The sequence below is a fragment of the Lycium barbarum genome, chromosome 10 (assembly GCF_019175385.1).
Source record: "Lycium barbarum isolate Lr01 chromosome 10, ASM1917538v2, whole genome shotgun sequence".
In the NCBI taxonomy this organism is placed as follows: Eukaryota; Viridiplantae; Streptophyta; class Magnoliopsida; order Solanales; family Solanaceae; genus Lycium; species Lycium barbarum.
Genome location: NC_083346.1, coordinates 19,939,909 through 19,963,681, shown reverse-complemented (window position 1 = coordinate 19,963,681; position 23,773 = coordinate 19,939,909). Strand labels below are relative to the sequence as shown.

General features: G+C 33.3%; 2 protein-coding genes across 2 annotated transcripts; both read left to right on the top strand.

The window, feature by feature from the left end:
- Window positions 1-1,562: 1,562 nt before the first annotated feature.
- Window positions 1,563-3,933, top strand: LOC132615821 (homeobox-leucine zipper protein PROTODERMAL FACTOR 2-like). Its single transcript, XM_060330411.1, has 4 exons — window positions 1,563-1,806; window positions 2,478-2,595; window positions 3,253-3,432; window positions 3,650-3,933. Exons 1-4 carry the CDS (start codon window positions 1,700-1,702, stop codon window positions 3,824-3,826), a joined length of 582 nt encoding a protein of 193 aa, XP_060186394.1. The 5' UTR covers window positions 1,563-1,699; the 3' UTR covers window positions 3,827-3,933.
- Window positions 3,934-8,343: 4,410 nt separating this feature from the next.
- LOC132615653 (homeobox-leucine zipper protein ROC8-like) lies at window positions 8,344-14,125 on the top strand. The gene is made up of 4 exons (XM_060330270.1): window positions 8,344-8,993; window positions 12,290-12,407; window positions 13,379-13,534; window positions 13,739-14,125. The coding sequence occupies exons 1-4, from the start codon at window positions 8,887-8,889 to the stop codon at window positions 13,913-13,915; spliced, it is 558 nt and encodes a 185-aa protein (XP_060186253.1). The 5' UTR covers window positions 8,344-8,886; the 3' UTR covers window positions 13,916-14,125.
- The last annotated feature ends 9,648 nt before the right edge of the window (window positions 14,126-23,773 follow it).

Here is a 23,773-nt window from a genome sequence, read left to right as displayed (position 1 = left end):
GATACACCAGACACACCAACAAAATCCCTCAAATCTCTGGAACAGCAATATCAAAAATTGCATCGGACAGATTAGCACTTCATTTTTATTTTAAAAACTAAATAATTAAGGGCCTGTTTGGAAAGCCATCCAGGTAATTGGAATTGGGTGTAATTGGGTGTAATTACACAGTTTGACCTGTTTGTTTGACCAGGTAATTACACAGTTAGGTGGGAATTGGGTGTAATTACACTCTCCAATTCTCAAGGGGGGGGGGGGGGGGGGGGGGCTGAGAATTGGGTGTAATTACACCCTGTAATTACAGGGTTACTTTTTAGTCTGTTTATTTTTTTACTTTAATTCATTTTTATTTTTAATTTATTTTATTTCTATTATTTTAATTTTTTTGATTTTAAATATTTTTTTATTTCTATTTTTTTAATTTCTTTTTTATTTTTACTTTTTTATTATTTTTATTTTTTAAAATGTATTTTTATTTTTATATTATTTATTTTTCATTTTCTTTCTTTTCATTCCCAACCTTTACTTCTTGTGATTCCATGTAATTGCTCGTATTTTTTATTTTATTTTATTCATTTAGCATAACCGTGTTATTATTCTAATATTTGAAACTACACCTCTTAATATTGGAAAGAATGAGTTATTAACAAACTTGACATATAACATGTGACGTTATTAAAGTATAATTTCATTGTGAATGGGGTTATAAACTTATATTTTTCCTTTCTTTTGAATTATTTACTTAAGCTACATTGGAACTTACTTATGTAATGTTGGAATTTGACATAAGAGTATTATGTTGAACTTTTTCTTTTGGATTTTGAATTTATGTTATATTTTCAATTTTAAGTTATTTGCTTTCACATTGCATGTTGTTTATTTTTCACTTACATTTGATGGATTTTTTGTGTCAAACATCTGAATGATGTTATGGCATTATATTTATTAATATTAATTTTTTGTCAAACGTCCAATCCATGACGTTCTCACAAAAAAAGTCTTCTTTTAAGTTTTATAATTCAATATTAATTTGAAAAATATATATATCAATTATTTTTGTTACAATATTAGTTACAAATATATGATTATTAATTAATATATTTTCAAGAAACAATGTGTTATTAAATAACTAATTTAATATTATTTATAAAGGCAATATTTTTTAAATATTAATTTTAAATTTTTTATAATTAAATTTTATTTTTAAATTAAACTGACTGTGTAATTACACTTGTGCAACCAAACAGCACGCTTGTAATTACACTGTAATTACGTTATGACAAACAAACAAGTCGTTGTAATTACACTACTGTGTAATTACTAGGTTGTGTAATTACTACCCTAGTAATTACACCAATTCCAATTACCAGGTGGCTTTCCAAACAGACCCTAAATGAATTATTTTCCTTTATGGCCAATTTTCTCTTTAGGTTAATTACTGGTTATTGGTTAGGTATGAATACCTGATATGGATAATTAAATATTTACTGTTTAGTCTTGACTCCAAACCGTCTTATTAATGAGTAGCTACTTAGATTGCATAATCTCAGTTCATTTAGACATCTGTTCACAAAAATTCAAAATGGTCACACTTTTTTTCACTTGAAAGACTCAATAAAACCAAAACTAAGGTGAAGTCATCTATATTCTTTCATCAGAATTGACTTTGTCTGTTCATCACTTTTATTTTCTCTCATTCATGGATTTTCAACGTGATGGAAGTCTTGGATCAAATTCTGGTCAAGAGAATGGAAAAAAATTGGTTTGTCGACATTCTTTTGAACGAGTAATCGAGAAACTAGAAGAGTGAGTTTGTTGAATGAATAATTTTATGTCTCTCTTTTTTATCGTTTTTATTTTTTCTAGGTTTTAACTCATTCTTGATGTTCTTTGTGGTGTCTATGTAGCCTTTTGTGCATTGATCTCATACTAAAAACGGTAATTTCTTATGAAATCCGTAAAAAATGGCCTGTCAGAAATGTTTTAGATGAACTTTCTGTAAAAATATTATTTTTTCGATGGCGTTCTGACGGAACCGTCGGTTACAAATCTACGTTTTTAGTAGTGTACTCTAAGGATTTGAGATAAATGTCTTAACTCATTTTATTATACAAATTTTTTGTTTTTAAATTTTTAAAAATGTTATTATTTGAGATTCGGTTTTTTATTTATATAAAAAAAAGATATGATTTTCATTTTTCCTGTGATGTATCTGATTTCCTTGGTTTTTAGTTTGCTAAATCTTTATTTATTTTTCTCTGTCCATTTCAGTTTCTACTAATCACTTAACAGATTCACATGTTTCACTTCATTAATTTTGAAAAAGTAAAATAGAAAAGCTAATAAAATAATTAGGTACACTATGAAATAGAATGTTTTCTTGAAAAAAAAAAAATTGGGAAAAAGATTGTTAATTACCTATTACCGTTTTGCTTTTTATCAATTCATTTTTCTCATTTTAGCATTTTTTGTACCAGGGTGTTTAGTCAAATGCCAAAATCGAAAAATCACGTGATAGAGCAATTAAGTGAGAAGATAGGGCTGGATGCTACACAAGTCAAGATTTCGTTTGATAACAAAAGACGCTCTATAGAGGTTCTTATTATTATAAAATTTTGATGGTCGTCAAAATATTATATTGTGTATATATAAAGGTTAATTTTTTTTTTGGACTAATAATCTTGCAATTTTTGAATTCTCTTCACAAAAAGCTTCTAGTGCACAACAAAAGGTTCATAAAATGCTAATTGATGCGGGGTTGACACCTGCGCATGAGAGTTTAAGAATTTTTGTAAATTGTTTTGGTGAATATTTGTGTCTTCATTGCTCATTATATAACATAAGTTTCTAAATTTGGATCTAATGTTTGCTCATATCTTTTTTATCCTTACAGACAACGCATCAAATTTTCTTCTAACTTTTGCTATAAGACAAGAGGGTGTTGTTCAAGTGACCCCAGTCTAACATTTTCTCATAAGATTTTCAGTTTGCTAAAAAACTCAAAAGAGATCTTTAAATCATAGTCTAAGAAATTCATAAGTTTCACGAGACATTAAAAGAGGGTCATTTACTAAGCAGATATCATAAAAAGAAACTGATCCTGCCGGTGTTGTCACAAAATTCATGATTTAGTCAGTTTTTTATTTTTTAAAGAATAATTTTCATTTTTTTTTTTAGATTTAAAAGGTCAACTACTCTTATATTTGGACCAATATATACATAAATTGTGATATCAAACTACATTAATTCCAGGCCCAAAGAGATATTGAAGAACGGGAGATTATTCATTTGAAAAACAAAAGATTGTATGCAGAGAACTTGCAAATGTGTTTCGAGTTAAAGAAACGATTTTGTGCTACTTGCAATAATCCTGAGCAACAACGAACAATCCTACAAGACTTGCAAAATGAAAATGCTATATTAAGAGAAGAGGTGAACTTTCATTTTCTATTAATTTCCTACGCTGCTTGGATTTTTTTATAAATGTTGTTGCATTTTTGTTGGATCTTCTAAAATGCATTACTTTTGAAGGATCCAACACGCACTGGGTAATATTTTTGAAAACTCCGAGTAACATAGTTAGTAATTGCTATTTTCTATATACTATATCACTCATATGTTTTTCTTTCTCCTTCTCCTTTTCTAACAGATTACGATGATATCCAATGTGATTGACCGTTTTAAAGAAGACCCTGAAGGGTACTTGTTCTTACTCCGACAAGATTATCTGAATAACTACAATGATCCAAATGGCCTAGATTTGGAGCTCCGGTTGGAATGTTACAATGATCCAAATGGCCCAGATTTGGAGCTCAGATTGGGATGAAAGGGTTAAGTGGTATTCAACTAGTTTTTTTAGTATTCTCTTCAAGTATTATCTAGCAACTGTTTTGTAGAACTTGGGTTTCAATTATCATTTTCTTCTTGTATTTACTTTATGTTAAGTTGGAGTTTCCAAGCGCATCTGAGCTCTTTTGTTAGAAAAAAAAAAAAAAAAAAAAACGTTGGAGTTTCCAAGCTCCTACTTTTTAAGTGGTTTTATTGAACAAAAAGAAAAAAGAGTTGCAACTAGTGTGATTTGTGTTTTTTTTTTTTAAAGATAGTTAATTAATTTTGAATTAAGAACTTTTCCTTTCTTAAGATATTTGTTATCTATGGTTATCTCTAAGGTTGATATTCTCTTCTTATTGTCATCATTCTAGTTAAGTTTTTCAGGTATAGGTAAAGAAGACGGTTTTAGAAAGTCTCGACACCTAGTGGTTCAGATATGTTTAATATTTATGCACTAGCAATATATAGATTATCAAATCTAATAGGAGTTTAAGTTGCATGTACTGTTTCTATGCTTAAACAAGAAAATGGTAGATATTTTGTTTGGATACAAGAAGAAATACCAGAAATTTGAATTTGACTCCTACCTTACCTTCGTATGGACCTACCCAAGGGCGGAGCCATCCTATACCAAGGGTGGTCATCCGAACACCTTCACTGGAAAATTGTAATGGATACATAGGTAAAATTTTGTAATATTTTACAATGAAACACCCTTGAACAATTGTGTGGTACAACTCAGTGGGTAAGGGTGTTCAAAGTTAGTATTGCATCCCAGATTCAATTCCTCGCTGCAGCAATTATTTATCTTTTTTACATTAAAAACTCAGCACAAGCACTAGGCTCTTTTCAGGAGTGTCGGATAATGTCCAAACAAGGGTCCAACATTTTATTTGGAATAGTTCATTGTCAACTCAAAGGCAAACTTATATTGCCAAATTGTTTTAATTTTTCTTTCTAAATGTTTGTCTTAATTAAAATAATAAATCAGAAAGATTTCACTCATACTTTTTCATTTTTTTTCTTATGAGAAAATTTGATAATTAAAGTTACAACTCAATATTAACTTTAAATCTAATAAAAATAATTATAATTGTGATTTCATTAATATAGTACTAATAAATATACTTGAAATTGCTTGATTATATTTTACAAAAATATTGTATTTAAATTTATTGATGTTTTTCACACCACGTGATCCAAAATTTTATTAATTTTATTTAAAAATAAAGTACATTTGACTTGATTTTTAATTACTCAAGAAAGTTTGTTTAAAACCTCATCGTCTAAAACTTGTCGGACGCCGTCAAAAGATGATTGTTTGATTCGCTCTTCTCTGATTCTTTTATTACCTTTTAACTTTTCATTTTTACTAGTGCTTGATCATTTTCTTTACTGGACTTCCTTGAGTAATTTTCTTTGCTCGACTAAAACTTTTAGTGAGTTAAAGCTCAAACACATTTCAAATTTTAGTGCTTGGACAATGCTCTTCAAGTTTTAGTGATCGAATAATGCTCTCAGGACAAATTACGAAGGGACTGACAAAAGCAAATATTATTTATTTTGATTTAAAAAATTTTGGTGCACCCACTCATCGAAAAAAAATTATTTACTTTATAGTCTGAACACCCTTAGTCGGATTCCTGGCTCCGCCACTGAACCTACCTATAGAGTGAACAAACTCATTCTATCATAACAAACCAAGACTTTAAGTGTGTGCCTTTGCAATGATAAAGCTGTGAAATTCTTTTGTTAACAGTTCCTTTGTTTGCTTGAGATTTTTATTTTTTTATTTTAAGCCATTACCTCCTGCTAGGTGCCTTTGATATGGATAGTTTGACTTGACTCCTATCATATCTATTCCTACAAAAGGTGTACAAAAGAGGGGACATGGACCTTATCTCCACCTCCAAAAAGAGATTGAAAACAAGTACATTCTCCGAAAAGGAAGAGACTAAGTTATACATGCTATCTTCCATACATTACATCTAATTAACTAACAAAAAATAATCTTTGTCATACTCATATATATATCTCCTCCTTATACTTGGGAATTGTCATTTGTCAAGTTGACATAGTCCCTTCCAGGGGCGATTTAAAGGGAAGGGAGGGGTGAACACCCTCGGCAAAAAATCCCACTATATATAGAGGATAAATTTTCTGTGTTTTATGTATATATAAATTTTGAATGCACTAAACAAATGCAAAAGCTGAGCTCAAGTGATCTAGGGTGTTCAAATTTCTCTCCAGGGTCCACGGTTCAATTCCTAGGGACAATTTTTTTTTTTTTTATGTTTAGCTTTTATTGTTTTTTTCGAACCCCTTGAGTGAAAATCTTGGATCCGCAATTGGCAATTGGCAATTGGCTCCCTTCAATTCTTTTGGAAAATGATTTAAAGAATTGTAGAAGGTGCAACTTCCACTCGGAGGCGCCAATTTAGCTAAAAGGTCAGCCCCATAATTAGCCTCCCTATAGCAGTGAAGAAAATCTACATTAGCACGTACCATTGGTATCTCTCTGAGAATGTCATCAATCAATTCTTTGAGTTTGAGGTTGGTAGTGCCTCCATTTTTGAGCATTTCAGTGACTATCAACGAGTCCATTTGGGGAGGCCATGTTGCTTACTTCTGCATAATTGTTACAGTCACAGGGAGCAACAGACTTGTCATACTTGTCTGCATTGTTACACTGGTCTGGGTCTTTCTATAAGCGTGCAAATCTGTGGCCAACAATATGAATAACATATAGTAAAAATAATAAAGTCACACAAACTATTCTTTTAATGGTTAAAATCTTAAAAGAAATTTTTCTAAATGCTTACTTGCTCTTTGGGAAGTAGTTGTCTTTTAATGCTTACTTTCTAAATTCATATTTGGTTACCCCCATTTTGGAAAGTAGTTGTCAAATTTCAAATGTATTTTTAAAATATGAATATTTCAAGATCTTGATCATCTTGTATTGGAAGCAAATGTTTACGTCCTCTTCCATGTATTATTTTCTTGTGATATATACAAGTAGGGGTCCACCCAATTCCTACCCCCCCCCCCCCCCCCCCCACCCCCAAAAAAAAAAAAAAAAAAGAAACACACACACACAGATATATTTATATATATATATATTTTTTATTTTATTTTAAAATAAGGAAAAATGCTCTTCATGCAACACAAATTGTTGAGTGAAAGTACTAAGATTCCAACATGCTCAACTTGTACAGAAAATCAAAAGTTTTCCAAGGAGATTGACCAACTAAAGCAGAGGTCAGTTTTCATCTCATCTCGTATATTAGAGTTAAGTTTTTTGCTTTAACAAGTGAATAATATATATTTATTTAATCATCTCATTTATTAGGTAATTGTAACTAAAGTTTGTTAATAAACATTAATTGATAATCTGATAAAGATAATAACTAACATGCTATCAAAGGTAAAAATTCACTGATAGCGTAAGAAAGTGTTTGCTCTACCGGTGTATATAATGTAAATCCTAAAGATTACTTACTTTATTTGTGTCTTTTACTTTGCAGAATGAATTTTATTGAGGGTTGTCATTTTCATGAAGAAAATACATGAAAAAGAGTAGAGTTGGACTTAGAAACTTTCAATGAGATTGCAATATTACAAAATTGTTGTAGCAAGGGGAAAAAGTTTTTTTTTTCTTTTTTTAATCCAAAGTCGTTAAAAGAATCCACAAAATAAAATACCAGCGCAAAGGTTCTGAAGAATGTTTCTCAGCAGTAATCCTGCTGATAAGTTGGTTTCGTTGTCACTGAATGATGATCTGATTTCTTAAGTTAAAACATATCATGTGTGCTTCACCGTCAAATTTATTTTCCCAGCAGTTAGAATAAAAAGTTAGTTATTGCTAAAATAAAATAATTGTACCTCTCTTTGGAGGAGCAAATTTACTTATGAGTTACCTAATAAAATAGTTGCGACTCTCTGATTTTCAAATTTAATTGCTATCATGCTTCTCTTACCTTGCCTTCGTTGAGATCTATTGTTGTGTTTTTTTCCTTTAAAAAGTCTTCATAGTTATATAAAAGTATGAAAAATCAAATAAAGAAAAACCTCAATTTTGGAATTTACTGTAGGTTAGGCTTATGTAAACCTGCAGAAATGAAGATATTCTTACTTAGCGCGGATTGGAATTCAGTATTTTTGACGTGAAATATATATTATCATACATAGTATTTAGCAAAAGTAGCATGGTCAACGTATTTTTTTCTCTTTTAGGAAAAGGATAAGAGTATTACAAAATTTACTAACAAATTCAGTAATTTCTAACGTACATTTGTAGAAAAAAATACAAATGAGAATAATTATTAGCCAGGGCGGATCTAGTGATTCGGTGCTAAATTTACCTAATATTTTCAATGCGGAGTATATATTTATATATGAAAACTGACAAATAATTCAACAACTATTAGATTTAAATTCGTAATTTTAAGTGTACGATGAGTTCAGTGATAAGAATCTTAAAGGTCGTACTCATCAAGTTAAGTTTCAGAACCTGCCTATAATTATTACTCCTCAACAATTTGATTCCTCTAAATTTGATGAAAGTGATCACTTTTAACCTTCGTCAAATATTTAACGAACTTTGGCAATTACATTTTATGGGAAGTAAAATGAAAAAGAAAAAGATAAATCAGAAATACTAGGAAAGTCCCTCAAATCTCAGAAACGGCAACACCAAAAACTCCACCGAACAGAAGCTCTTCTTTTTTATTTTAAGCACTAAATAATTATTCATTTTCCTTTATGACCAATTACCTCTTTAGGTTAATTGTTAGGTGTGAATACCCGGTGCAGATAATTGAATATTTACTGTCTACTTTTGACTTCAAACTCTGTTATTAATGAATAATTACTTAGATTATGTAATCTCAGTTCATTTAAATACCTGTCCTTAAAAATCTAAGATTCTTTTTTCACTTCAAGACTCAATAAATTCAAAACTAAGGTGAATTATTCTTGTATATTTTCTTCGCTCAGAGCTAACTTGATTTGTTAATCACTTTTATTTTGCTCTCTTGTTTCATTTTTCTCTCATTCATGGATTCTCAAAGTGATGAAAGTATTGGATCAAATTCTGGCCAAGAGAATGGAAACAAATCGGTTTATCGACATTCTTTTGAACGAGTAATCGAGAAACTAGAAGAGTAAGTTTGTTGAATGAATGATTTTTTGTCTTTTTTTTTCTTCTAGGTTTTTACTCATTCTTGATGTTCTTTATGGTATCTATCGTAGCCTAATTTTGTGCATCTCACTACTAAAAATGGGCAATTTTTTGTGAAAATCCGTAAAAAATGCCTTGTCAGAAATGTTTTTGACGAACTTTATATTCAAAATCTCACATTTTCGATGGAGTTCTGACGAAAGTGTCCGTTATAAATATGTCTTGACTCATGTTATTATACATTTTTTTTTTAGATAATGATCAAAAGCACACCTCAAGTATTACCTCTTTTTGAGTTTCCTATTTCCTACGTAAACTATCACCAACTAGTTTGCAAAACACACCTCAACTATCAGTTGTTTACTTTCAATGAGGTACATTTTGCAAACTAGTATATGATAGTTCATGTAGGTAAGGTGAACAACTGATTGTTGAGGTGTGTTTCGCAAACTAGTTGGTAGTAGATTAGGTAGGAAACTCTCACACCTAATAGTTCAGGTAGGAAATTAAAAAAAGGTGATACTTGAGGTGTGTTTTTGACCCTTAACCTTTTTTTTTTTTTTTAATTTTTAAAAATATTTTTATTTCATATTTGGTTACTAATTTTATATATATATATATATATATATAAAGTTGATGGCTTTGGGGGCGTGGGAGAGCAGGCAAGATGCGAACAATATGTGGGATAAGACGGCCGGTTGCATTAGAGAAGCAGCTAGAGAGGTTCTGGGGGTCTCAAGAGGTCGCCGTGGTGGGCACCGAGGGGATTGGTGGTGGAATGGGGAAGTCCAAGGTAAGGTGGAAGCAAAGTAGCAGGCGTATGAGAAGTTGGTAGACATGAAGGATGATGAAGAAAAGCGGATGAATAGGTAAAAGTATAAGGTCGCGAGGAAGGAGGCGAAATTGGCAGTGTCAGTAGCGAAGATGGCAGCTTTTGAACGCCTTTATGCAGAACTAGAGGACAGAGGCGGGGATAAGAAGTTGTTCAGGCTTGCCAAGGAGAGAAAGAGGAAGGCATGCGACTTGGATCAAGTGAAGTGCATCAAGGACAAGGATGACACAGTGTTGATGGAAGAAGCTCTCATTAGACGGAGATGGCAGTCATACTTCCATAAACTCTTGAACGAAGAAGGGGACAGAGATATTGTGTTAGGAGATTTGGAGTACTCTGAGAGGCGCCACAATTTTGGATATTTTAGGAGTATAAGGGTCGATGAGGTTAAGGGGGCTGTTCATAGATTGCGCAGGGGAAGAGTGATTGGACCTGACGAGATTCCTGGGGAATTTTGGAAGAGTGTAGGCAGGGCAGGGTTGGAGTGGCTGACTAGGTTGTTTAATTTCATCTTCAAGATGGCGAAGATGCCCGAAGAATGGAGGTGGAGTAAAATGATTCCTTTGTATAAGAATAAGGGCAATATTCAAAGCTGCAACAACTATAGAGGTATCAAGCTGCTAAGCCACACTATGAAAGTGTGGGAAAGGGTGGTAGAGATGAGGGTGAGGAGAGGCGTGTCTATTTCGGAGAACCAGTTGGGATTCATGCTGGGGCGTTCTACTACTGAATCCATTCATATTGTTAGGATATTGGTGGATCAGTATATAGAGCGGAAGAGGGACTTGCACATGGTATTCATCGACCTAGAGAAAGCATACGACAAAGTGCCAAGAGAGGTTCTATGAAGATGCTTGGAGGCTAAAGGTGTACCTGTGGCGTACATTAGAGCGATCAAGGACATGTATGATGGAGCTAAGACCAAGGTAAGGACTGTACGAGGAGACTCAGAGCACTTTCCAGTTCGAATGGGTTTGCATCAGGGATCAACTATTAGCCATTTTATTTGCCTTGTTGATGGATGGATTGACGCGACATATTCAAGGTGAGGTGCCATGGTGTCTGTTGTTCGCGGATGGCATATTCTTGATTGACGAGACTCGTGGCGGAGTTAACATTAAGCTAGAGGATTGGAGGCAGACGTTAGAGTCTAAAGGATTCAAGTTGAGTAGGACCAAGACAGAGTACTTGGAGTGCAGGTTCAGTGGCGTACCTCATAAGGCTGACGTGGAAGTAAGGCTTGGTGTCCAGGTCATCCAAAAGAAATAAAGTTTCAAGTATCTTGGGTCTATTATACAAGGGAATGGGGATATTGACGATGATATCAACATCATATTGGTGTAGGATGGATGAAATAGAGGCTCGCTTCCGGAGTGCTGTGTGACAAGAAAGTGCCACCAAAACTTAATGGCAAGTTCTACAAAGTAGTGGTGAGACCAACCCTATTGTACGGGGCAGAGTGTTGGCCAGTCAAGAACTCTTAGCTGCGGTGGATGTGTGGGCACACTAGGAGAGACAGGATTAGGAATGAAGACATCCGGGACATGATGGGAGTGGCAACGGTGGAGGACAAGATGCGGGAAGCGAGGTTGAGATGGTTTGGGCATGTGAAGAGGAGAGACGTAGATGCCCCAGTGCGGAGGTGTGAGAGATTGGCTATGGACGGTTTTAGGATAGGTAGAGGTAGGCCAAAGAAGTACTGAGGAGAGGTGACTAGACAGGACATGGAGCAGTTTCAGATTACCGAGGACATGACTTTAGATAGGAGGTTGTGGAGGTCTCAGATTAGGATAGAAGGCTAGTAGGTAGTCTCGCTTTTTCTTTCGCACTAGTAGGCGTAGTTTTGCTCTAGCGTTTATTGCTCTTTGATTCCTGCTTTTATGTGTTGGGTCTTGTCTTTACAGGCTATTTTATCATGCCTCCTTCGCTCTAGTTATTTCTCATTTTCACATTGCTTTGATATGTTTATCCGTATCTGACGCTTTTGCCTTGTTTTCTTTTGAGCCAAGGGTCTTTCGGAAACAGCCTCCCTACCTTCCAAGGTGGGGGTAAGGTCTGCGTACACTTTACCCTCTTTAGACCCCACATTGTGGGATTCCACTAGGTATATGTTATTGTTGTTGTGTGTTATTTATATATATATATATATATATATAAGATTTTCATTTTTCCTATGTATATGATTTCCTTGATTTATAGTTTGCTAAATCTCCCATTTTATTTTTCTCCGTCCATTTCAGTTTCTACTAATCATTTAACAGATTTACATTTTTCACTTCGTTAATTTTGAGAAAGTAAAATAGAACAGCTAAAACAATAATTAGGTAGCCTATGAAATAATATGATTTCATGAAAAAAAAAATTTGGGAAAAATATTGTTAATTACCTGTTACCTTTTTGTTTTTATCAATTAATTTCCTCATTATAACTTTTTATTTTCTGACCAGGGTGTTTAGTCAGATACCAGACCCAGAAAATCATGTAATAAAGCAATTGAGTGAGGAGATAGGGCTTGATACAACACAAGTTAAAATTTGGTTTGATAACAAAAGATGCTACATACAGGTTCGAGTTATTGTAAATTTTTTAGGATCTCCCAAAAATTATATTGTGTATATATGAAGGTTAAATATTTTTTTGACTATAATTCTCTTGACTAAAGGTAGCTTTCAGTGCACAACCAAAGGTTCAAAATATGCTAATTGATTGAGGGATTGACACCTGCGCGTGACACTTTAAGATTCTTTTTGGTGAAATCTGTATCTTCATTGCTCATTATCTAACATTAAGTTGCTAAATTTGGGTCTAATGTTTGCTTATATATCTTTCAACCTAATTACATACAACAAATTAGATTGCCATCTAACGTTTGCAATAAGACAAGAGGGGGTTGCTCAAGTGATAAGCACCCACTACAAGAAAGAGAATATTTCGCAACAAATTTTTTTTGTTGTCATAAATTGATTATTGTTACAAAAAGTACTTTTGCAACAAAAAAAAAAAATTGTTGCATGAACTTTTCCCAACGGCTGTTATTGCAATAACGTGCAATAACTTTTTTTTTTGTTGCCAAAAGTACTTTTTGCAACAATAATCAATACTATGGCAACAAAATTAAATTCTTTGGCAACAAAACAATCATTTGCCTATAATAAAACTAAGTTGTTGCCAAATATAAAATTTTTTGTTGTGATTTCTATACTTTCTTGTAGTGACCCTTGACCTCCAACCCTAAGGTTGTGGGTTCGAGACACCAAGAGAGCAAAAAAGAGGAAGCTCCTAGGGAGGGGTAAAAAGAAAACGTTTGCAATAACCAAAATTATAAACCCCAGTCTAACATTTTCTCATACAATTTTCTATTTGCGACGAAAATTTCTACTAAACTACTCCCGTCAGTGTTATCACAACAATCATGATTTAGTCACTTTTTTTATTTTTAAAGAATAATTTTCATTGTTTATTTATTAATTTTTTAGATTTAAAAGGTCAACTATATATATATGTTCAATTGTGATATCAAATTACATTAATTCCAGGCCCAAAGGGATATGGAAGAACGTGAGATTCGTTTGGAGAACTTGCAGATGTGTTTCGAGTTGAAGAAACGATTTTTTGCTACTTGCAACAATCCTGAGCAACAACGAACAATCTTACAGGACTTGCAAAATGAAAATGCTAAATTAAGAGAAGAGGTGAAATTCCATTTCCTATTAATTTCTAATGCTGCTTGGATTCTTTATAATTGTTGTCGCATCTGTGTCGGATCCTCCAAAAATACATTACTTTTGAAGGATCCAACATGCACTTGGTAGTACTTTTTAAAACTCTGAGTAACATAGTAATTTTCAATATACTATCACTCATAGGTTTTTCTTCTCCTTCCCCTTTTCTAACAGATTACGATGATATCCAATATGATTGATCGTTTGAAGGAAGACCCTGAAAGATACTTGTTCTTACTCCAACAAAATTATCTGCATAACTACAATGATCCAAATGGCCTAGATTTGGAGCTCCGATTAGAATGTTACAATTATCCAAATGGCCCAGATTTGGAGCTCAAATTGGGATAAATGTTCCCGCAATTTTTCAAGATTGAATTGGAACTAACTGAAAGCTATTTGATGATTGAAAAATGAAGGATGAAAGGATTAACTGGTATTCAACTAGTTTTTCTAGTATTCTCTCAAGTATAATCTAGCAACTGTTGTAGAACTTGGGTTTCAATTATCATTTTATTCATGTATTTACTTTATGTTATGTTAGATTTTCCAAGTTCTTGCTTTTTCAGTGGTTTTATTGAAAAAAAAAAAGAAGAAAAAAAGAGTTACAACTAAGGTGATTTGTGCCTTTTTTAAAGATAGTTGTTCAATTTCGAATTTAAGAACTTTTCCTTTCTTAAGATATTTGTTATCTATGGTTATCTCTAAGGTTGATTAATCTCAACACATAGTGGTTCAAATATATTTAATATTTATACGCTGACAATATATAGATTATCAAAGAGATAAGGGTCAAAAACACACCCTAACTATCACTTTTTTGTGTTTCATACCTAAACTATCATAAGGCTGAGAAAACTACCTAAACTATCACTATCTAGTTTGCAAAACACACCTAAACTAAATGTGTGAACTCACTCTCCAAAAGGCAAGTGAAGCTGAAATTTTCTCAAAAAAATTGTCCACATGGCATAAGTAATGCTATGGTGGCACCTACATGGAAATTAAAAATAAATTTTTTTATAAAAAAAAAATCAGCATTTAAAAAAAAATCTGGATTTTAAAAAAAAAAATGAAAAAAATAATATATTTTGTAAAAGAATATCAAAAAATTTAGAATTTCAGGAAAGAAAAAAGATTTAAAAAATGGAAAAGTTGATTTTTTTTTTAAAAAAATGGAAAAGTTGATTTTTTTTTTTAAAATTGAAAACTAAATAATCTGTTTTCTTATTTAAAAAAAAATAACTTTTCCATTTTTTAAACTATTTTTTTAATTACCTATAATTTTTTAAGCCTATTTACTCCGCAATTTAGACAAAAATGGAATTGTGATGCTGGGATCTTGGGTAGAGACGGGTGATATTTTAGTCGGTAAATTAACACCCCAGGTCGTGAAAGAATCGTCATATGCCCCGGATAAGAATCTACAACGCACTAGAACACCCTTGTTGACGATCCTTTACTCCGACGGCATCTAGGGTTCCTCGACCCTACCATTAACTACTTCATTTATGAATTTCATAGTAATAGAAATACATGTCCTACCGAGACAGAATTTGGAACTTGCTATCCTCTTGCCTAGCAGGCAAAGATTTACCTCCGTGGAGAGGATGATTATTCTATAGATATTTGGACTAGAGTTGACAAACAAACAAAACCAGCAATATACTTTATTAGTATCGAATAGAAATCTAAATGGGGCGTGGCCAAGTGGTAAGACTCTTCCGGAAATCTGTTTCATGTAGCTTGGCAAGGAAATTTTGAGTCGTAGGTACAGGACCCTCTATTCCTTGGTAATCAAAGCCCAAAGATCTATGAATTAGCCCATGCTTGACTAGCCAAGCAGACAAACGACCCTGCATCTTTTTTATCTCTCCCGCATTTTTATTTGTATAAGTATTTCACATTTACTATGAAATTTATGAAAATTGACCCACCACTTCTTATTCTGGACAAAGGAATCCTGTCTAATCACTAATTCGGGGGAAGATACTGAATTTTGGAGTAGCTGTTAATACGAATAAGAGAAACTCTGTTATAGCCGGTCCATCACAAGGAAAACGAAAACCAAGATTATATTTTTTTACAAAAATTATTATTTTTCAATTTGTTTTTTAAAACAAATAGTTTTTTTTTTTAAAATTTCCATGTAGGTGCCATTGTGACATTATTTATCCACGTAGACAACACTTGGCAACATTTTTATATAAAATGGAGAGTGTAGATCACATGTCATTCAAGAATAATTTGAGGTGTGTTTTGCAAACTAGATAGTGATAGTCTCAATAGTTTTCTCAACCTTCTGATAGTTTAGGTATAAAACTAAAAATAAAATAAAAATTGAGGTGTGTTTTTGACCCTTATCTCATTATCAAATCTAAGCAGAGTTTAAGTTGCGTGTACAAATTTGTTGTTATTTGATATTTTAATCCCTAAATAGTTATTTGTCGATGAGATTTTACATGCAAAGTCTTGCGCGTCAATAAATTTAAAACGGAAATAGTATTCCTTAATAACCAAATTTTGATATTTTGTTTGTACTATCGTTAAACTTGATTTTACCATTTGGATACAAAATAAATTATCAGAGATTTGAATTTGACTCCTGCCTTAATGGTGGCGAAAATATAATACATGAAGCATATGGGGGCTTACCTTTTGATGGACCAACCGATAGAATGAACAAACTCTTTCTATTATACCAAATCAAATATGTTAAATGTACATGTGCCTTACAGTGATAAAGCTGAGAACTTCTATTGCTAACAGTTCCTTCTTTGTTTGCTTTAGATTTTTTTATTTTTTATTAAGCCATAACCTCCGGCTAGGTGCCTTTGATATGGAGGGTTTGACTTTGACCCCTACCTTGTCTATTCATACAAAAGGTATACAAAAGAGGGGGACATGGTGATGGAAAATTTTATACACTTCACGTAAGATCGCAAGTAAATCATTAAACACTGATATAAATTTAGAAGAATAGTAAAGACACTTATCTTTCATCCATCGTAAGAATCGATAGAAGGAAGTCATGATCTTCTAAGTTTTGTTACTTTCTTTGACACTTCTCTTAATAGGGCAGAGAGGAAAAGAATTCAGTAACAGACTTAGGGACCACAACCAATATATAATAGCGAGACACCTCTTCGGAAAAGACATAACTCTTCAAAGGTAACCATTCAGAAGATGTGTAACTTTTCAGTTATTAACCCATCAATTATAACTGAAGAGTTAATTAGGTTTCTACGCATATAAAATTCATACCTTATAACATAAGATTTATATATTTAGCCCATAAATTTAATACTTTATTAGATAAAAAAAATGGGCTTCTTTGATTTATAGCAATCTATATACAATCTTTAATTTATAGCAATCTATATACAATTATATTAAATATGTATATACAGAATTTCCAACATGGACCTTACCTTCAAAAAGAGATTGAAAACACAATTTCCGAAAAGGAAGAGACTAAGCTATACATGCTATCTTCCATACATAACATCTAATTAACTAACCAAAAAAAAAAGTTTTTCCTATATATCTCCTCCTCTTTATACTTGATAGTTGTCATTTGTCAAATTGAAATAGTCCCTTCAATTCTTTTGGAAAATGATTAAAAGAATTGTAGAAGGTACCCGAAGAGGCCAATTTACATTAGCACCAGTGGCATCTCTGAGAATGTGATCATCAATTTCTTGAGTTTGAGGTTAGTAGTGCCTCCATTTTGGAGCATTTCAGTGACTATCAAAGACACAAATTTTTCCAAGAACTCCAATTGTGCTTGCTCTTTTCTGCAGTAAAAAATTGGAACAGACAAATTAAGAATTTCTTTTATTAATTTAATTGTGGCTGCTAATTGTACTTTGGAGCAAATGCTACTCATACAATCTCCTTTTGTAATGATGTATACTGACTATATATCTATACTATCCCTCTCTTTCAACCAAAACGAAAAAAATGCAACTCTTCGTTATTACAGAATACGATCGGGAAAATTTAATTCGGAGTAACTGTACGTATAGAAGTTTCCAAGTAATTGCGTGATTACAATTATTTTGACTGATGATTTGGTTTACACATCTTTGTAGCCTCATTTTACAAGTGCATCAACTACGATATTGATCACCCTAACGTAATAGTTCATTTTACAAGTGTTTTGTCTATTTAGCGACAATAATAATAATTACGTTTCACCAAAATTATTTTTCTCTTTAGTTTCTTTATTTATAGTAACGTGAATATCAAAGATATCAATGCAAAAATTGGAGTAATTAACAAGGGTAATATCAAGAGCTAATAAAAAAAAATAGCTACTTTAAAGTGGTAGAGTACGTAATAAGATAGTGAAAGTATTCATAGTAAGAACAACGCCATGAACACCGGGCAAAGAGATATTCACGCGATCTTCGTCGACTTTTTCTCTCCTCACGAACTACTACTCGGCTAGATGCTTTTATTTTTTCAAGGGAAAAGGTGCAAATATATCCCTCAACTTTGCGATTTAGAGCAGATATGCCCCTCGTTACAAAAGTGGTGCATATATACCCCTGCCGTTACAAAAATGGTGCAAATATACCCCTGCAGTTACAAAATGGTGCAAATATACCCTTTTCACTAACGGATTTTTTTTAAAAAAATCATTTAATTTATTTTTAATTAAAAAAAAAGTCTACCTATATTTTCTTTAGTAGACATAATTTTCTAAAGCCACATGGTAATTTTTTTTTCTGGTGTGTCGGGTCTGGTAAGTTTCAAAAAATATCTCCGTGACTTTAAAAAAAAAATTAAAGTCATTTATTTTTTTACTTTAATTTGACTTTTTTTTTTTTTGGTACCATTAGAATACTTTCTTATCCTACATGTGTTTTGAGATCGTACTCGATTAAATAAATATAGTTGCATGAAGCAGCATAAGTGCTAACCTGATTTTAAAAATAAAAAAAAGCTAAAACGTTAGGTTATTTCGAACGTCAAGCATCTGTAGATCTACTAGTGATGAGGTATACATAGGTGGAAATAGACTAAAAGGATGGCTATACAGTACGACATCTCAATAAAATCATAGAAAATAAAAAATTCCTAATAACCTAACGTAGTCTATTTCCACCTATGTATACCTCATCACTAGTAGATCTACAGATGTTTGACGTTCGAAATAACCTAACGTTTTAGCTTTTTTTAATTGTTTTTAATTTTTAAAATCAGGATAGCACTTATGCTGTTTCATGCAACTATATTTATTTAATCGAGTACGATCTCAAAGCACATGTAGGATAAGAAAGTATTCTAATGGTACCAAAAAAAAAAAAAAAAAAAAAAGAAGTCAAATTAAAGTCAAAAAATAAATGACTTAAATTTTTTTTTTTAAAGTCACGGAGATATTTTTTGAAACTTACCAGACCCGACACACCAGAAAAAAAAATTACCATGTGGCTTTAGAAAATTATGTCTACTAAAGAAAATATAGGTAGTCTTTTTTTTTAATTAAAAAATAAATTAAATGATTTTTTTAAAAAATTCCGTACTTCAACTAGTCTCCATGTTCCTCGAATGGTAGTGAAAAGGGTATATTTGTACCATTTTGTAACTGCAGGGGTATATTTGCACCATTTTGTAACGGCAGGGGTATATATGCACCACTTTTATAACGAGGGGCATATCTGCTCTAAATCGCAAAGTTGAGGGGTATATTTGCACCTTTTCCCTTTTTTCAATTTATGTTGTAGATTAAGATGTTATCGTCCAATTACTCTTTCACCTGTAAATGCAGTTCTGGAATAGAGTTCGGCAATGATGATATCCCTAACACAACAAAAGTACTAGATACCACATCATCAGTTCTTAGATATATAAGAATTTAAACATAAATTAACTTCGACCAACTCATTCTTCAAAAACATTGTGTTACGAACATATCAACAACAACAACAAAAATATATAAGTGTAATCCCCAATGTGGGATCTGGAGAGGATAGGATGTACGCAGGCAGATCTTACCTCTATCTTTGTCGGGTAGATAGGTTGTTTCCGATAGGCCCTCGGCTCAAAAGAAGTGTAATCAAAGCATGGTAGAAATAAAAATATATAACGACATTAAAAGCAAGATAAACAAAGCAAATGAAGTAAATAATAGTAATAAAGAAAAATAAGATACAATGCTTATACTAGATAATATTACTAAAGAAGTTAAAGAACAACCGGCTACCTACTAATATTCTATCCTAATCCTCGACCTACAAACCTTCTTATTTAAGGTCATGTCCTCGGTAAGTTGAAGATGTGTCATGTCCTGCCGAATCACCTTCCCCAGTTCTTTTTGGGAGTACCTCTGCCTCTCTTAACACCCACTATAGCCAACCTCTCACACCTCCTCACCAGTGCATCCATGCATCTCCTCTTCACATGTCCGAACCACATCAGCCTCGTTTTCCTCATCTTATCTTCCACGGAGGTCACTCCCACCTTGCCCTGTATAACTTCATTCCTAATCATATCTCTCTTTGTATGCCCACATATCATAGCTCCAATGTTGTAAATATGATTGCACAATATTGACAACGAAAATAATAACAATAACAATATTACCAGCAAGAAAAAGGGTATAAATAGTACTAACATTACTTATTAATGATGACAATGACAACGAAAACAACATAAAAAATAACAAGGTAACATAAACTATTCCTTTAATAGTTCAATTCAATCATAGAAAATAAATTCTAAATCTTACTTGATTTTACAAACAATTAAGAGCGGCACTCATATGGTTACCCCATTTTGAAAAGTAGTTATCAAATTTCAAATTTGTCAATTACTAGTTGGGAAAATCTAATTACCGATAATTCAAGATCAAGTGACCCGATCATCGCGTCATTAGGTCAGGTTCAAACTCAATTTAATTATTTCATTAAATTTAGCAAGAAAGTCAATTTCTTATCAGATTCTGACATATGATAATCTCCCAAAATTCATTAATTCCCGATTACAATAATATGAACTTTGAATATTACATTTGGTAAGAACATTATGAGAACAATCTATCTAAAGGATTTTCCCGCTCTTGTGAGAAGCAAGTGATATAATAAACTAAAATAGATCAAGCTTCTTTGTCCTTATTTTGCTTTAAATTTCTTACCAACGGCTTTTCCAGAACCTAACAAGTGAGTTTCTTTTAATTTGCGTTTTCTTTGCTCCTACAATTAAGAAACAGGAATTAGCTAAGAGATTTGCTAAAATGTAAAGAAACGTGAAAGCGGTAAAGAGACAAGAATATTTTGGGAGAATTTTCTCTATGCCTTTTAATTTCATAATATGACCTCCTTATATACAAGTAAGTCACCACCTAACGTAACCATATTCTAATAGGGCTACAATTCCTATAGTATCATAATTATAAAGGTACCCTATTCTAATAGAACTACCATTCCTATATTCTAAGTTGGAGCATGAGGGTTACGAATACCCAACTTGCCAAGTAAATGTTCATACATCGATCTGCCCAACGCCTTCATAAATACGTCAGCCAACTGCTTATCGGTTGGCATGTAGATGGGGGATATATCATCGGATTGAAGCTTATCCCGGACATAATGACAATCAACTTCAATATGTTTGGTTCGTTCATGAAATACCGGATTTCGGGCAATATACGATTCCACTTGACTGTCACAATACACATTAATAGGGTACTCATGTTCAACTCCTAAACTAAGCAATATTCCTTTCAACCATTTCTATTCGCATACCATCATTGCCATTGACCGATCGATATTCTGCCTCTACGAAAGATCGGGAGACAATATACTGCTTCTTTGTCTTTCAAGACACCTGTGAATTCCCCAGCGTGATAAACCACCCGGTAAGCGATCTTTGGGCTAGTGGACATCGTGCCCAGTCTGAATCACACCATCCGTATGAATAGAGGCCACAATCCTTCCTTATCACTATTTCTTATCCTGAGTTCGTCTTGAAATAACGCACCACTCAGAGAGCTGCGTCCTAGTGTGCTCCCTTCAGTTCCTGCATGAACTGAGATAGATTATGCACACAAGATGATAATTCCGGTTAGGTGAAATAAAAATATATGAGTCTCCTGACCAATCATATGAGTCTCCTGACCAATCAACGGTATGGTTTCGGTCTACGAAATTGGCTCCACCGGACAGTGCTAAATTGTGATTCTATTCCATAGGAGTGCTGATAGGTTTAGCTCCCAACAATCCGGTCTCAGAGATTATATCCAAGACATACTTGATACAAGAATATCCCGGTAGGGTCTCTAAACACCTCAACTCCCAGAAAATACTTCAAGGAGCCCAAATCCTTCATATGGAAGCACTTGCAGAGGTTGTCTTTGAACCGTTCAATGGCACTATGCTTGTTTCCGAAAATAATTAAGCCATCCACATAAACTAAAACATTGAGTTGTACACCATCCTTGTGCATAGTGAAGAGAGAGTAATCCAAGTATGACTGTTTGAACCCATATTTAAGCAAAGCACTTGAAAGCTTCGCAAACCAACATATGGAGCTTGTTTCAATCCGTATAAAGATTTTCAAAGATGACACACCTTTTTCGGACAGAAAATGCGGAATCTCGGTGGAAATTTTATATAGACTTCCTCTTTGAGATCTCCGTGCAAGAAGAAATTATGAAAATCCATCTGATGCAATTCCTAATTTCGAGCAACTGCAAATGCCAAAATGCCCGTACAGTCACCACCTTAGCAATCGGAGCAAAAGTCTCATTGTAGTTGATTCCTTTCTTCCAGCTTATTTCCAACAATAACCAAACGGGCCTTATAACACTCAATAGTATTGTCAGAATTAGACTTGATTTTATAGACCCATCTGCATCCGAGTGCTTTCTTATCTGGTGGAAACGTCTCCAGTGTCCATGTTTCTTTATGCTCAGATTCCTGTATCTCTTATTGCATTGCTTTCTGCCATTATTCTTTCTTCATTGCTTTCGAGAAATTTCTCGGCTCATTTCCAGTGGTAGCTGCTTCAAGGAAATTTTGATGTCGCTAAGAAAAATTGTCACAAGTTATATAGTGAGCTAAAGGATAAGGTGCACCTGAAGATTGCTGAGGAGAAGGTGAATGATTTGATGGACTTTGCTTCCAGGCTGTTTCAGTAACATAGTCACGGAGCCGAACTGATTTATGTTTTTGATGTTTTCTTTGGCCCATCTGTTCCTCCACCTAAGTTTTTAAAGTGCAGACTTCCTGTATATGTTCTCTATTTAGCCCGGTCTCTGTCCGGTTTGAGTCATTCTGGACTTCAGGTCTGATATTTGGTGTCTAGACTGTGTCTATCCTGGTGTCTTCCCCGGTGTCATCTATACTCTCTTCTTCTATTTCTTCTCACTTGGTGTTCAAGATCCTCTTGCTACAGAATCGCTACTTTCTAGGATGGGAATCCTGGACTCGTATTTTTTTTAATCCACCCGATCCCGAAGGAAATGGGAACTTAGTTTCATAGAAGTCCACATCCCTTGAGACCAAGAATTCCTTATTGTCTAAGTCAAACAACTTCCATCATTTCTTTCCATAGGGATATTCTACGAATATAAACTACGACTACAGTTTGCAAAATGAAACCATGTTCTTTCAATTTTTGGCGCGTAGAACAATGACCCTAGTACTCTTAAGTGTTCATAGGGCGGGGCCTTCCCAAAGATAATTTCATAGGGAGTTTTTCCTTTCAGCACTCAAGAGGGTGTCCGATTGATTAGGTACCCGATAGTTAAACACATTCTCCCCAGAACTTTATTGGAAGGTGACCTTGAAATCTTAATGGTCGTGCCACATTGAGAATGTGAAGGTGTTTTCTTTTGATCCTTCCATTTTGTTAAAGTGTTCCTGTGCAAGAGGTTTTGTAACGACCCGTTAGGTTGTTTTGATTGTTTCTTGTTTTTTACTATTTTGTCCTTGTGAACCCTCCCCTTTGCTATTTTGGATTGTTTTGTAGTGGGTTTGGTTGGCACAACTCTCGAGATAGCTGAAAATTTCTTAAGTTGGAAAATTGCTAAGTTGAAGAATCTTTAAGTGTTAGGTTGACTTTAGGCATCACCGGGGGTATTCGTGTCATTTTGGGAAATTCATCAGTTCCATTAGTTTTGGAATGTCGAATATAGGATGTTTGAGTGTTTGATTCAGTTCCCCAGGGTCTTGGGGCATTTTGGTCATTTGGTTGGAAAGT

What these genes read in the sequence shown, in the direction of transcription:
- LOC132615821 (XM_060330411.1), top strand. Translation starts at nt 1,700, where the DNA reads ATGGATTTTCAACGTGATGGAAGTCTTGGATCAAATTCTGGTCAAGAG. An exon ending in GTAATCGAGAAACTAGAAGA is followed by an intron (nt 1,807 to 2,477) that starts GTGAGTTTGTTG and finishes TTTTTGTACCAG; the next exon opens with GGTGTTTAGTCAAATGCCAA. An exon ending in ACAAAAGACGCTCTATAGAG is followed by an intron (nt 2,596 to 3,252) that starts GTTCTTATTATT and finishes CATTAATTCCAG; the next exon opens with GCCCAAAGAGATATTGAAGA.
- LOC132615653 (XM_060330270.1), top strand. Translation starts at nt 8,887, where the DNA reads ATGGATTCTCAAAGTGATGAAAGTATTGGATCAAATTCTGGCCAAGAG. An exon ending in ACAAAAGATGCTACATACAG is followed by an intron (nt 12,408 to 13,378) that starts GTTCGAGTTATT and finishes CATTAATTCCAG; the next exon opens with GCCCAAAGGGATATGGAAGA. An exon ending in ATGCTAAATTAAGAGAAGAG is followed by an intron (nt 13,535 to 13,738) that starts GTGAAATTCCAT and finishes CTTTTCTAACAG; the next exon opens with ATTACGATGATATCCAATAT.